Source organism: Musa acuminata, chromosome BXJ1-8, assembly GCF_036884655.1.
Source record: "Musa acuminata AAA Group cultivar baxijiao chromosome BXJ1-8, Cavendish_Baxijiao_AAA, whole genome shotgun sequence".
Classification (NCBI taxonomy): Eukaryota; Viridiplantae; Streptophyta; class Magnoliopsida; order Zingiberales; family Musaceae; genus Musa; species Musa acuminata.
In genome coordinates this window covers 42,339,387-42,353,652 of record NC_088334.1, presented here as the reverse complement: position 1 = coordinate 42,353,652, position 14,266 = coordinate 42,339,387, and the positions used below count along the sequence as shown (strand labels likewise).

General features: G+C 45.4%; 2 protein-coding genes across 4 annotated transcripts; one reads left to right on the top strand and one right to left on the bottom strand.

The window, feature by feature from the left end:
- Window positions 1-452: 452 nt before the first annotated feature.
- On the top strand, window positions 453-3,486 carry LOC103995076 (dehydration-responsive element-binding protein 3-like). The gene has a single exon (XM_009415575.3). It carries the CDS (start codon window positions 2,540-2,542, stop codon window positions 3,260-3,262), a length of 723 nt encoding a protein of 240 aa, XP_009413850.2. The 5' UTR covers window positions 453-2,539; the 3' UTR covers window positions 3,263-3,486.
- A 5,177-nt stretch (window positions 3,487-8,663) lies between these two features.
- Window positions 8,664-13,155, bottom strand: LOC103995077 (F-box/LRR-repeat protein 3-like). Of its 3 annotated transcripts, none has more exons than XM_009415576.3 (4): window positions 10,947-13,155; window positions 9,239-9,482; window positions 9,006-9,113; window positions 8,664-8,919 (listed from the first exon to the last, which is right to left on the bottom strand). In XM_009415576.3, exon 1 carries the CDS (start codon window positions 12,090-12,092, stop codon window positions 11,001-11,003), a length of 1,092 nt encoding a protein of 363 aa, XP_009413851.2. In that variant the 5' UTR covers window positions 12,093-13,155; the 3' UTR covers window positions 8,664-8,919; window positions 9,006-9,113; window positions 9,239-9,482; window positions 10,947-11,000. The 3 variants fall into 3 exon arrangements, with proteins under 3 accessions (XP_009413851.2, XP_064935830.1, XP_064935829.1); XM_065079758.1 differs by having other exon boundaries at window positions 9,395-9,482; XM_065079757.1 differs by having other exon boundaries at window positions 9,006-9,482.
- Between the last annotated feature and the right edge of the window lie 1,111 nt (window positions 13,156-14,266).

Genomic DNA, 14,266 nt, shown 5'->3' with positions numbered 1-14,266 from the left:
ATTGATAAGACGTAAAAGGCGATGGCAACCCCTCATCTCCTTCTTATTAGTCTGTACCTTAGGCGCTTGGTCGTGAGCTATTGCCAAGGCATGTACACCATTACCCATAACAAAAACATGTTGCCAGGAAAAAGAAAGTTGCAAGTAAAAATAATCTGGACGTGCTTCTTGTTCTTCAAACCTTTCGTTCAGTACTAGTAATTATTGATAATGCTGTAGTAAATGAAAGCAACGTGTGCGGACAGTGTTGCAGAGTAGTCGATACTGTAGCATCTCACCGGAAAAGGACGTCTCTACAAGAGCTTTGACAAAAACCACATCAACAGTGTCTGTATCGCGCAGGCAATTGCACTAAAACATGACGAAAATGATCGGTGGTCTTTTTGTCCAAATGAGACGTCTCCCTCGTTTCAATCTTCCACTGCCTGCAGCAATCGACAGGGAAATTAAACAACCGTAGATAGAATAACAAGAAGAAAGGATGGTATTTAGATAGAAAGATCGGCGGATGAAGGGGAGAGAGTCTGCAGATCTCAATCCTCTCCCACAAAATCACATTCCTAATACTGTTGATCTGGAGGATCAGAAGGCAACTTTCTGTGGCACAAAGTTGAACCGTGCGGCCTTCAACTCTGTGCTTCGCCTTGGCTGACTGCCTCTCGCGGCATGGCCCTTGCAACATAAATGCACGTAATTTTCCTCCTCTCCTTCCTTGTCTCTGTTTTATTTAGCACGAGCTCAACCTGATCTTCACCTGAGTCGATCATTGATCGAGAGCACTAATGCTGATGCCTTGGTCTGGGATGCTTCGTATGGTCTTACTAGGGTTAGGATCTCGTGTTCTGCTGTGTTGGGCACCTCCTCCTGCCGTCCCCAGCGATGAGATTATGGAGAATCTGGGCTTTCCTTACAAAATTACCTACCAAACCAAACAAACAGGCGAGCGTGAAATGCCGTGATGTCTTCGCAAGCTTCGGTTTTGGGACCCCATGGGCTCGTGCATGAAATCATGGCGAGGTACGTCGAACGCAGTGTCATTGATTCCTTCGCCCTTGTGACGAAATATTGGCAGATTTGGTGGACAAAAGATGGGTACTCGCATGAAGAGCAGGAAGCTTCAAAGATGCACGATGGAGCCGTACAAATCATATGGTGGCATGGGATCCAAATGATCAACAGCTTCTTTGTCTTCCTCACAAATTTCTCCTGAGCGAGTCGGAGGAGTTCGCCTCAGTTCTCCAGAAGAATCATTCATCTGCCTGGTACATTCACTGAGATATGACCCAATTTACAGCTGCTGGCTTTTTCTTTTCTCGGTCCCCCATGCGTCCGAGTCACCATCAGAGCGGATGGCCGAGGAAGAAGACAACCCTACCTTCTTCCCTTCCCCCAAGCGTTAAACGAACTCCCAAGCTTTGATCCATGTTGAAAACCTCTAACCTTATGCAGAGTACGTATTATGGAATTCCCGAGTGATGAGCGATTGCTCTCACGCCTACCACGAGTGACAATCCTCTTTTTCATGGTAATAGAAGGAATCAGAAACATCAAAATGCACAGAAAGTCCTGGGAGCGAGCAGTCCAATGAACTCCACATATATCAAGCTAGGTGTCCCCAATCTACATAGCTACGAGCAGAAAGAGGAACCCGAGCTAGCTTAGAGGCCCACCGCTGCTGAAAATAATTGGTACTGGGCGGGGACAATCGGTAAGGAGGGATACAGATATGCATGGAGATCGAGGAAAAAAGAAGAGGTGCAAGGGAGTTGGAGGTGAAAGCAGAGCATGAATGGGAGCAGATTAGTGGGCAGAGCTTGTCATTAATCTTAATCAAGAGGAAGTAGGGCCATCGCGGTTGGCAGAAGGCCCATATGCGAGTCGCTTTGGCATGTTTCTACCCCTTCCTCTACTAAAACCCCTCCCCCTCCCTCCCCTTCGTCTCTACCTCCCATCGCCCCCTCTCTCGCTCTTCTCTCTTTCTAGTCTTTGTCTGCATCAACTCAAATACTCTGGTGTTCGGCTGTTCTCACCAACCAATTCCACTGTAGCAGCTCATGTCGTCTTCTTTTTGCAGCTGATACTGGTCCTCATTTGCCACTTTCTCTGTCACAGAAGATTCGATCTTTATCCTCTTCTCGGCCTGAACAGCTGAATAGCCGCTCGTACAACTCTTCCGATGAACCCAAAACTGCTTCTTTCTATCGTTTATCTGTTCCTCTCCTGAAAGCTCTCAGATAATGTGTGGAAGTCTCCAATGTCATTGTGCCATTCATCTCTTGTTTGTATGAAATTTGCGTTGCAGATGCAGAAGGCCAGAAAAGCAGTGAAGTTTGCTTGAGGTTGTAAATGATTATCCCATACTTGATGGACCCTGTTTGTCCTTAGCTTCTCCCGTGCTACCACTCGGAAACAATGGAGCCTGTATCCGATACGACGAAGACAACCACAGCAAGTCCATCGAAAAGCTAGCTCGTTGGCCTCAGCAGCCTCAGTGGGACACCTGCGAAGGCAAAAAAAAGAGGTACCGTTTGTGGCACCAATGGCGGATCCTCCAAACTCGTCCGACCCAGAAAGCAGCGCAAATTCCATGTCTTCCCACTCCTCGGCGTCCTCCTCTTATTACCCTCCTCTCTCCAAAGCTCTTAAAGATCGGACATTTGGCACATGTAACCAGGGCACCACAGCCTCAAGGAAGCAGGGGAACGGCGTCGGTGGCGCGGCCGCGAAGCGACTGCGGGACCGAAACAGGCACCCGGTGTACCGCGGCGTCCGGATGCGGAACTGGGGGAAGTGGGTGTCGGAGATCCGCGAGCCGCGCAAGAAGTCTCGCATCTGGCTGGGGACGTTCCCCACGCCGGAGATGGCGGCGCGCGCCCATGACGTGGCCGCCCTCAGCATCAAGGGCGCCGCCGCGGTACTCAACTTCCCGGAGCTCGCCGGCACTCTCCCCCGCCCCGCCACTCTCTCCCCGCGCGACGTCCAGGCGGCCGCCGCCAAGGCCGCCGCGATGGACCCCGGCGAGCGGGCGGAGACCCCAGCAGCGGCCCCGGCGGAGTCCGACGAGCTCGGGGAGATCGTGGAGCTGCCGCGGCTGGACGACTGCTGCTTCCTCGACTCCGCCGATTCTGGTGGTGAGTTCCTCTACGACGACCCGGTCGACTCGTGGGCGCTCCCGGTGCCATGGGTGGAGAGCTCGGATCCGCTGTGGGCAGCGTCGGACGTTGTCTTCCCGACCAGCTTCGAAGCACTCGTATGGAATTGAGGACCAAGCATGCTTGGTGCTTGTTGATACCCCCCCCTCTTTCCTTGTACCCTTTAACTTTGTTTTCTCGTGCAGGCCTCTCTTTTTAAGCGCGCTGTTTTCTTGGGTTGTCTCCCGTCGTCCATTGATGTTAACAAAATCCTCCTCTCTCCAAATGGTGTGCTATTTTGGGGAAGGAGGATGAGGTTCTTGGTGTGTGTGAATATACAAATAACTTGTCCTCAACCATGTGTTTGCGACCAATGGATGCAATTTTCTACCTCATTTTTTTGTTCTTTTCACTTTTATGTAGTTGCTGCTTATGATTTTGGATACGTATTATGTGTGTGTAAGCCACTTTGGGTTATGTTTAGGAGAGAGATGATGCCACTAGAAGAAGTTCTTTCTTGGGATAATCCGATCAACCCCAACAGCATCTTCTAAGGAAGAATACATGAAGAGGTGCAAGCGTGAGTGAATTTGTATTATGAGAGAACCCATTTGGACCACTTCTTCGTTGCACTCCCATTTCCCTACTGTGAAACTACCACAGAATCTCTCTCTTGCGATAACTCTTTTCTTAAGGCTAGAAAGAGCATGACTGCATCAATCCAACTTTGTGTAGACTTTGATTTTGCTGGCCAGCTTACATCGAAGACCAAAGAGCCTTAACCTACTTTTGCTGAGGCGAATACCAGTGTCTTAATTATCTAAGCTGTGCAGTAGCAACAGCTGATAACAAGGACCGAAGAAGAACCACTAGTCGTCGTCCGAGTTTCACGGACCTCATCTTTATGCCGACGGATCTGATCGATTCAGACTACCTATACAACCCCAGTCATTCTATATCTTATCTTATGTGCTGACATAGTGAAGGTTAATAACCTCGTTCACGCTTCACGTGTGGTTTGTGCATGCAAGTCGAGACATGCGTTCTCCATTTGACCCTTCTTCGCGTACCGAAGGTACCGCCGGGGAAGCACACGATTGATATGCCAGGGAAGCCATTTCGTGAAGCTCTTCACATCTAAATCACCCTGCGAAGATTGGGTTCGAGAATTTACGTTGATATATGTTCATTTCGATCCCTTCTCGTGGCAGAAAAGAATTGTAGAGAACAGATGGGAGTTCACCGGGTGAGGTTTTACCTCTCTGGGGGCCAAAACAACAGCGACCTTTTTAAGAGCTCGGAAACAAAGGAAACAGTGGCCATGAGAACAGCGACAGCTCACCGGTGAGCGTCCCTATGAGAAGTAGTTCTCCCACTTCACTTAGATTTCTGCGTCTTCATCGAGGGTAAAGGAATGACATGACCGAAGCCAAAAAGGTGCTCTGGCTTCTTCAGCAGGACACCTAAAAGGAAGTATAAATGCTGCTATTGTTTCCGACTCCATGATATCTTCTCCTTGGCGTACATGTCCTCGCTCGAGTTAACGAAGAAGGCCTACCATGAATGGGACTCGGAATCATTTTTCAAATATTTTGTTTGGATTTCTTGTCGAGATCAGAATCTTTCGGTCTTTTCTCCGTTGGCTACGAGATCGGCTAGAGTTGAATGATTCATGGACTCATTTTATGAGACTTCGTTTGCGCAATTGTTTGACTTTGATTCAAGACTTAATCTAATGATGATGAGAACATAAGAATCCACAGAGATAAAGCAGAAAAACAATAGGGCAAACATACAGATGTGATCATCCATTGCATTGGATGATCGAGTCGCGTCTTCTGTAGCATTGGGTACGACAACATAAAATACATATACAGTAAATGTTGATCAGGTAATCGCAGCATGATCTCCATCACACAGACTAATATAATGGTCTCCTATATGCCTCTCTGGTCAATGACTTCGACATTTCAACTTCCGTGCAATCATATTAAAAGAGAAAAAGAAGACGGCCACATCCGAAAGACAGAAACTGCATATTCGAAGAAGATATTTTCTAGTCCCTCGAAAAGAAAGAGGTTAGATAATTGATTGATGGATGGATGTCGAGGGTAGAAATCTCCTATTCCGTGAAGCTCATTTGCAGTAGAGAGGGTGAACGCCGACATCTGTGGCTCTCCAGAACTCAGCGGTCAAACTCAAGCACCTGAGAGTGACGGCACAAAGCAAACCTTCAGATGTGTGTGGAAACATATATATGCATGTATGGATTCTTTCATCCATGCAAAACAAACACAAATGTCCAAGACGTGTGGAGTAGTAACTTGTGCCTCATGCCCAATGTCACCATCCTTCTCATTGCTGTTCAAAGAACCACACCCTCTAATCCTCCCTTCCTTCCTCGATAAACCAACACGAAACGTGAATGGCCCATCGAAACAATAATCTTCTTCACCTGTGGAATACCTAATGCCTTGTCGACTTTCTAGAATTACAAAGACTGTTTTGTAAGAAAAAATAGCATTCAGTAGAATCAAAATTGTGAAGCTTCTTCCACAACCAAGAGGAATGGGAAGTGGCGATGCAACACCTTCTTCAATTATTTAGCTAGTGGCAGTTTAGTGCTTCGTTTCGGTGGTTGGAAAGCGACGAAGTCGATTCTCATTAAAGAAGTTGCATCTTCTTTCGGCCTCAACATGCAGAAAAGAACAAGGAGGATTAGAGAGAGGAAATGACATTAACCGATCGGAGGTCACTGTGTTTAAATAGTGAGCCGTGCAATGATTTGAGATTCGGTAATAATATCTTCTCGTACTAAATTGAACAAAACAAAGAATATATTTGGCCCCGGTGACGAATTATAATCTTGAAGCAACAAATACAAGAGATTTGACGGAAATTTATCTTGGATAGTGTTTTGGGACCGATCAACCTATTAATTACGCGTCCACATTTATTGTTTTCATCGCTGTTACTATTCCGAATGTTAGGAGGTCACATCGATTTGGTATTTCTCGTACGATTGATTCTATGTGGATAAACCTTGATCTCTTCCGTAGTCGCTGTGGCTCCCTCTAAGGAGATGATATTTCTGACAACTATCGTCCGAGCTACACTGAAAGATATCACACGTACTATTCGATTAGTTCCAAAATATGGGCCAATGGTGGCAGTGAAGCAACAAACATATTACAACTCGTCGTCTGATCTTTTGCTTCGAGCACTGTTGTGCTCTGCGATAGCTAATATATGGAAGATCGATGACAAAGAACAATGAAATGCGATTCCCGCATGATGAAGGTGAGGATCTCGGCAATATGGAATTATTCTTTTCTTATAGAGAAGTCTCGATCCGAGGCATATGCTCGTGTAAAGTAAGAAAGTGTTTTCTGCTCATTATTAAGAAGATCTGTCCATGCAACTCATTGTTGTTCTCGTATTCCCTATATAATATCACGAGCAAGTATGGCATTTAATTTTGCTTCATGACGAGCGGATTGATACACACTGTGTTCGGCCAACATCGCATGATCTCCCATTCGCAGCGAATCCTTAAAGCCGCCCATCCCATCGACCACCGTGACAAGGTCGCATACGGAGGATTGATTAGTTTCTCGGTGGTGGTCTTATTACTCCGATAAATTAAAGACATGTCGCGTCGGAGTCGATGTCCGACGACGGAAAAGCTAGCGACCGTCGAGTGTAGATTCGAAAGCGACTGTCGGCAGCTTGAAGGAGCTACACGCGTCCGGGCTCGCAGGTCAAAGCGAGGCCCTCGGCGCCCTTCCAAGATCTGCGACTGCGGAAAGATCATGTCGGATCGATGCACGGAAAAGAGACGGCCGACACCTACCTCTTCCTCCTTTCTTCGTGGAAATGAGGCAGCGCACACAGGAACTCACCTCTGAGGAGGCAGCATTCCTCGAAGGAAAGGAGACAATCCGTTGATTCACGCGACAATTAGTTCTGCAACCACGTCAACGTAGATATATATCGTGGACGATAGGATCACCTCTATGGATTCGGCAGCCATTCGGATCCCTGGATAACGCGAATGACAGGATCAACTGGATGATTTCTCCCCAGATATGAAGCACTTCAACTGATCTCGATCCGTAAGCACACCTATTCCACCCGTCGCCGTTGCCGTATATGTCCGGAGCTTGCGAAGATTGATACAGATTTTTCGGTGTTTGTTTACAATATACGATCATCATCATCATCATTTTCCATAATCGGGCTCTCATCATCTTCTGCAACTTTCTTTGCCAAGAGTTATAAGAAGGATCCAAGAGAACTGATGCAATCCTTTCTCATACATAATGCCCCTAATCTTTATGTTAATCGAAGTTGATTCCTGCAGATCTTTATAAGCTATAGCTCTTGTCGGCACACCTATGTCGGATCATGCGTAACATGAAAACAGCAAATTAAGTTGCAGATTTGCGCCCGATCTGAGATCCACACCTGATCTTTCATCTTGGTAAGATGTCCAAGACGGGAGAACAAGAATCCGACAAGTAGAACACACCATAGAACGAGTTACCTGATAGCTAAGAAATTGTAGAATCTACGGCTAGCTGTCTTTGTTGCGTTGATTACTACATCTTCCTTTCTAACTCTCTGATGGTGACTTGTTTGATGCAGAGAGATTGGACTCTCGATCGATGTAGTCTTGTGCTCAAGAAAGAATCGAAATCATCGTCTCATGAAGTTGGCACTACGTACTGAAAGATGCGGTTTGCACTTCGTCAAGAGACAAAACCCATCAAATAATCTTATTGTCCAGAATCACAATCACAACACGTACATGTACGCTGCATCATTAGATTAAACATAGAAATCTTAAGAAGCCTTTGCTGCAGAACCAAGAATCAAGTCTATATTTGTCCCATCATCAGAAGAAAACAATTAGACCATAAGGACGCATGACCTAAGGTGAAGAAGATGAAACCGATAGGAGTGGGTGGTCGTCCAAGCAAAGCAAAGGAAGAAACAAGAGAGAAAAGAAAGCCGACAAGGCTGATAAAAGAGAGCTATATAACTAGCAATCTAAAAATAAACAAAACAAATGCACGATTCTTTCAGCATCAACATAAGAGGAGAGCCAGTGACACCTTCCAAACTTCACAGATTGTGTCAACCGATCCGCTTTCCTCACTGCCCTAACTCTTTACCAACTAGACAAGATTCTATAAATTTAATCTACAATTAAGCAAAATTTACTCGGTAGGTGAGGCTCGATTTTATAAATTCGGTAGGTCACAAATTGGGAGAATTATATAAATTACTGGATATCCTCGATATAGGTCACAAATTCGGCAATCCGACTTTGACTTTTGCGAGACATGCAAGAAACGATAATAAATCCCATCGTAAAGTTAATTTTAAATTTATTTTAATATTAAAGAAAACAAATAATATCTTTTATATATCCGTCTAGTGTATCAATTTTTCTGGAAATAATAGAACACAAAATGTCTTTTGAAATAGAATGCAATAGAAACAAAGACTGAACGGATTACCTACTCCTGACGGTCAAAGCGAGCCCTTTGCGTATCATTGAAATAGTTAATATAACTTAGCTGGGTCTTCACAAACCCAGAGATCAGAGCGTTCGTGTGCACATACATATGCATAGTCCTCCAGAACAGAGTCCGTGGAAGGTGCTGAAGTCTTATCTTCCACCAAGAAGGGAGGAGGGAAGAAACAAGCAGCTCAGATATCAGTCTTCTTTTCCTAAGACAATGTTGCGGAGCCACATCTTACACTGGCAAAGCATTCCCATCTGAAATGATCAAAGCTCTGTAAGTAACAGACTACACTATTCATATCAAGTCAAATCCAACAATAAGACGAAGAAATCATTCATACCGACATCTTCCCCTCCGAGGATGTTGTATGCAGACAAATTCATGCACTTTGCCCAGAGACTATGAAAACTCTCCTATACAGCGAGCACAAAGTTGATGTGCAGCAACACTTGCATTCACATAATAATCTTGTTAAGGAATTGTGCAAGCTAAGCTCCAAAGAGGCGCACAGAAGAAAATGAGACTGGAGAAGAAAAGAAATATCAAAATAGGAAGAGTTTCAAGTCCCGTAACCTCAGGATTCTCTAATTTTGTAACTTCTATCGGTAAAATTTGAAGCTCTCAGACGTCTCTTACACCACAACCACGTCTTCCCAAAGCCATGTAAAATTTACAATCTCCATGATCGATACATGTGCAATAAGACACGGAGCAACATTAAAAAGATACCAACAATCTCCATGCTGTAAAATTTGCCAATCCAATTCAACATCAGAGACCAATTTCCTGCATGCTCCCCAGATGTGTGATGATCTACCTGTGCAAAAGAGCATAACAACTCCTGAATATTGCGATAATTACAGTGGCTCTGCAGCCAATTATACAGCCATAAATGAACATAGTTTTGGGTGTATAAAGTGTGGTATCAAAATGATCGAGTGATTTCTTTGACTTTATTATTTCTATTGCTTATCATTGTTATTGCCATCATCCTCAAGCTACACATGACCAATAGGCTCCTCGTTATTGTCTGCAAAGATAAAACCTCAACTATGCGTTCACAGAAGTAATATTTGATAAAATGTCAACAACAAAGTTATTACTCCTTCAATGTTGAGTTGATGTTCATTATCAAAACCATCTATAAGGGTTCAATAAGTTAAACAGGCAAGACAAACTTCACTCACCATTAAAAAAAAAAAAAAAACCCCTCGGACCAGTTCCATTTTCCCATGGAATAGGACAGCCTAGAGAAGCTCCGAGTTCCACTTGGATTGACCATCTCATTTGAGCGATGATCAATCCTATAACAGCATAGCTAGTTGCTTCATGCTGTAACACATTGCAAGCTTAATATTTATATTAAGTAAATGAATAGCACATTTATCATTGCGTAATGAAACAAAGACCATCCAGCTTAGAGGTTCAAATCGATGAATTATATAAGTTACCGGATATCCTCGATGTAGTTTGCATAGCTGGTTGTTCTTTGTTTTATTAGCCTGTAATTCTAGATAAGACTCCTGCTCCAATTCAGACTATAAGAATAGAAACAAAATAGTTACAGTAACATTACTTCTTTACCAAATTTTTTTTAATTAAACAAAAAGAATCACTTCCCTCAAGAGGATAAGGATGATATAATTCTGTCAAAAGCCTGAACATTGTTAGGACTCTAAACAAGGTTAAGGCTAGTAGTTCTTGTGAGATTAGCAAACTTGTGAGCTTGTTGCTAGCTTCCCTATCTATGTGCATCCTGTGTTACAATCTTTATGATGATTCTGAAGGAACCAGGGAGACTTCAATTCACATCCTGTGTTACCATGCACCGAATCTAAGTTAACCCATACAGACACCAACAAGAAAGGCCACATCATTATCTATTAACAATCTGCGCCATAATTTGTTTCACTATTCTTCAGCAACAGCTTCCAATTTTAGCTTCACAGAACAACACCAACAAAGATTCATGTCCCATCCAAATTATTGAAGTTATCATGCATGCTTTGTGATCTGATTGATCACAAACATATTAAGATTTACAACTAATGCAGCTGCCCCCAATAAGGAAAGACCAAAGATAGAGAGCCATTCAGCTGGTTAGGTGAACAAGTACCAAACAATTCAAAGTTTGAAAAGATAGAGTTTTTGTGCCGAGCTCAAAAGAAAACAGTCACTTGGCACCAAAAGCGTTCAGGTGATTGAATTAATTATGTACTTACGTAGACAGGATAAAACCAAGCATAACCATCATTAATTGCGGAAACATGAGGCATCATACCTTGAGGTTCCAAATCTGAGTTCACCTACCAACATTGTCCATTGCATCGACATCTCAAAGCCAATCTATCCTGCAGATATGAGACAGCTTCTCCTGTACCGAAGATGGCATCCAACCCCTCAATGATTTGTCCAACCCGACATGCCTCAGAGATGGACTTGCCAGCATCATCCGCTCGACATCGTTGGCAGAGACACCATAACACGAAGCTAAGACAAGGATCTTTAGTGCCGGGTGGTTCGAGTAGGAAAGAATCCCCACACCAGTAACCAATTCACAACCCGTCACGTTGATCTCAACCATGTTCCTGCAGTTCCGAGCCAGCGCAATAAGTGTGGCATCGGACAAATTGATTAGCCACGAAAGATCAAGACTCTGAAGGCCAACGATAGACGCAATGGCGATGCCTCCCACATCCGTAATCATCGGCCCGCAGTCTGCAAGACTCAATTCTTCCAAGCACGGGATGTGCCGCAACAAGCAAACACCGAGGTCTGTAATCTGATCGCATTCAGAGACGTCCAACACTCTCAGGGATCTCGACAATGGCCCGTTGGCCAGACAAGCCAATCCGGAGTCGGTGACCAAGGGGCAGCCCCGGAGGCACAAGACCATCAGCGAGTTCAAGGCGCAGAACGCTCCGACCGCCCGGTCCGTGACCTTACTACACCAGGACAAATCAAGAGAAGATAAACCCTTGGCGTGCTTCGCCAATTCGATGGCACCCACGTCGCCGACTCCCTTCCTCCTCCTCAAAGAGATGTTTTTAAGTTTCCGGCAGCAGATGGAGATGACGCACAAGCCGGCGTCAGTGACGTCAGGCGGTTCGACGCCTTGGGGCTCTTCGTCGAGCTCGATTCGGCTACGGTGGGCGTTGAGGTTCAGGGATTCAAGGTCAGGGCAGGATCGAGCGATGAGGTCGAGGTCGGCGTCGGAGATGGGCGTGGCGGCCTCGAGGGCGGTGAGATTGGGGAAGCGGGGAAGGAATCGGGGGAGGTAATGGGGGTCGAGGACGCGGAGGGTGGAGCGGGTGAGGGCCTCGACGCGGCGCCACCGCCGGCAGACGCGGGCGCAGGACTTGCGGTCGCGCCAACGGACGACGCTCGTCAGCACCAGCCCCAACTCGTCGTCGCCGAGTCTCTCCATCACCCACGACGATTGCTTAACACGAGTCACAAAGCTGAGCAGGTGACCATGAAATGGCGACTAAAATTAACACGTGTCAAGTTTAACGAACACAGGCCTGAAAAGACCAGCCCAATTATAGCCCAAATAATCGTCGCGATGTCATGGTTATGGAATGCGAGCCGAGTCATGATTCATCGTTGAACAACAGCCCGTGGGCTAACTAACGGTTGCACGACTGTTAGTGGTACCGTTGTGATGAAGCATGTAGTTAAATAATCTAATGGAAGATATCTATGTTATGTTGGTGGGTGGGTTATATATATATATATATATAAAGCTCTAAACGAAAGAAATAAAGAGAGTAGTGGGGGGAGCAAAAGTGAAATGCCGGACCATTCGAACATGAAGTAAATAAAAGCAGGGGAGTGCAAGGTGGATAAGCTAAACTAGAACGCCAGTTGCTTCCTTTTCCTGATCGGTGCACCCTCCACCATCACCACCACCTCTGCCATGGCGCCACCTTGGTAGAATATGTAATCCGCTTTAAACGCCGAATCGGATAGAATATTTGGAGAAGCCGAATCCGGGGACTGAAGTGAGACCTGCACATGTACATTAGCATCCAAGTGGATGGAGGCGACGAGTGCAAGCTTTTCCTGCTTCCCTGCCCCCTTTCTGCTGCCGGAGTCCTGTAACGCTATCGATGTTGGTGACATCAACGAGGGAAAGAATTCTTTGTGGCGCTGCTGTTGCTGCTGCACTGGCGAATTCTCATTCGTCCCCTTCGCTCCCTCCTCCAGTCCTCCAAAGATTACCTTTTGGAATGCCCATGTTGATGCATGATCCTACCCTCTTAGTTATGCACCGGGTTTTTTGGTGAAAAGAACTCTCTTGGTTGGTACCAACCAAGAGAGTTCAAGAGAAGGAACGCTCTCTCCCTCTCTCTGCTTGCACGCCATGGCGAAGCAGAGCAAAGGCCACGCCTATGGTCCACCTCCTCGCCGTACGAGGAAGTGGACCGCACGCGTGAAGTGGAGGGCACCATACCATAAACACCAGCGTGAAACCTCCTCTCTCTCTCTCTCTCGTTTGGGTCTCCCCTTTGTGTACTAACCAAGATCATGTTTCCTACTGATTCGCCATGAAGCAGAAGCACCCAGTTTGGAGTCTGCAGCTGATCTCTGCTCTTCCATTAGACTGATAAGACTAAAAGCCAACTTGGGGGGGGGGGGGGGGGGGCGGTACCAAACAAGGCCGCATCAGAGACATACCCAAGGCATTAGGCATTATTCTGCTCAGGCCTTCTCGCCTGCCAATCTGAGTCCCACTGCTAAGGCTCCGATCACCATCACCCGGTCACATCAAGCCCCTGGTTTTTCTCCCTGGACACTTTACCATCTTTATCAGCTTGACAACAATCTTGATGATGTGCTTGGTCCATGTCTGATAATATCATAATGGCGGCCATGTAAGTTCTCTACGAATGTTGGAGGCAGAACAGTGTCAGAGTCTTGTCAATCACACAACACAAAATGCAGAGCTCATAAAACATTTGTATTTCTGATCAGGAACTTGTCTTTCCGATCGAAAGATCACAATTTGATCTTATCATCTGCAGACTCATACTAATCCAACATCCAACTGGAACTCATACTTGCTGCTGCAGCTGCTGAACGGGAAGGAAGAAACGTTGCCATGACATCAAAGATGACAACATGCTGATCTCCATGAACTCATGCATGGCTGAACTCTGCAAACACCTGCATCGCACTCATGGTCTCTACCACTTTATGGCGATCATACATGGTCCTACCTGAGCTATTTTATACATGTAGTAGTGAAGAGGAAGTAACCGAGGCGCATGCAAGAAACCCCTCATAATTCTGTCCTCTATGTGCCCACACATCCCTCCACGCCCACTGCTTCCTTGCTTGCTTGCTTTCTCTATATAAATATATAATCGCCAAAAACACATAATTTGGACTTCTCTCAGGTTTCATATCCAAATTGTTTGCCCACTTTAAGGCAATGGGTTAATAGCATAAAATTCCTTTTGTGTGCTAATATTTGGTTAAGATTAAGATCACACAGATCACAACTGTACTAAAGTGTTCTTTAATCTTTATATATATACATATATATAATGCTTTAAGAGCTGTTTCAGTTGTCCATTTTGCAGCTTAATTTTGAGA

What these genes read in the sequence shown, in the direction of transcription:
- LOC103995076 (XM_009415575.3), top strand. Translation starts at nt 2,540, where the DNA reads ATGGCGGATCCTCCAAACTCGTCCGACCCAGAAAGCAGCGCAAATTCC.
- LOC103995077 (XM_065079757.1), bottom strand. Translation starts at nt 12,092, where the DNA reads ATGGAGAGACTCGGCGACGACGAGTTGGGGCTGGTGCTGACGAGCGTC.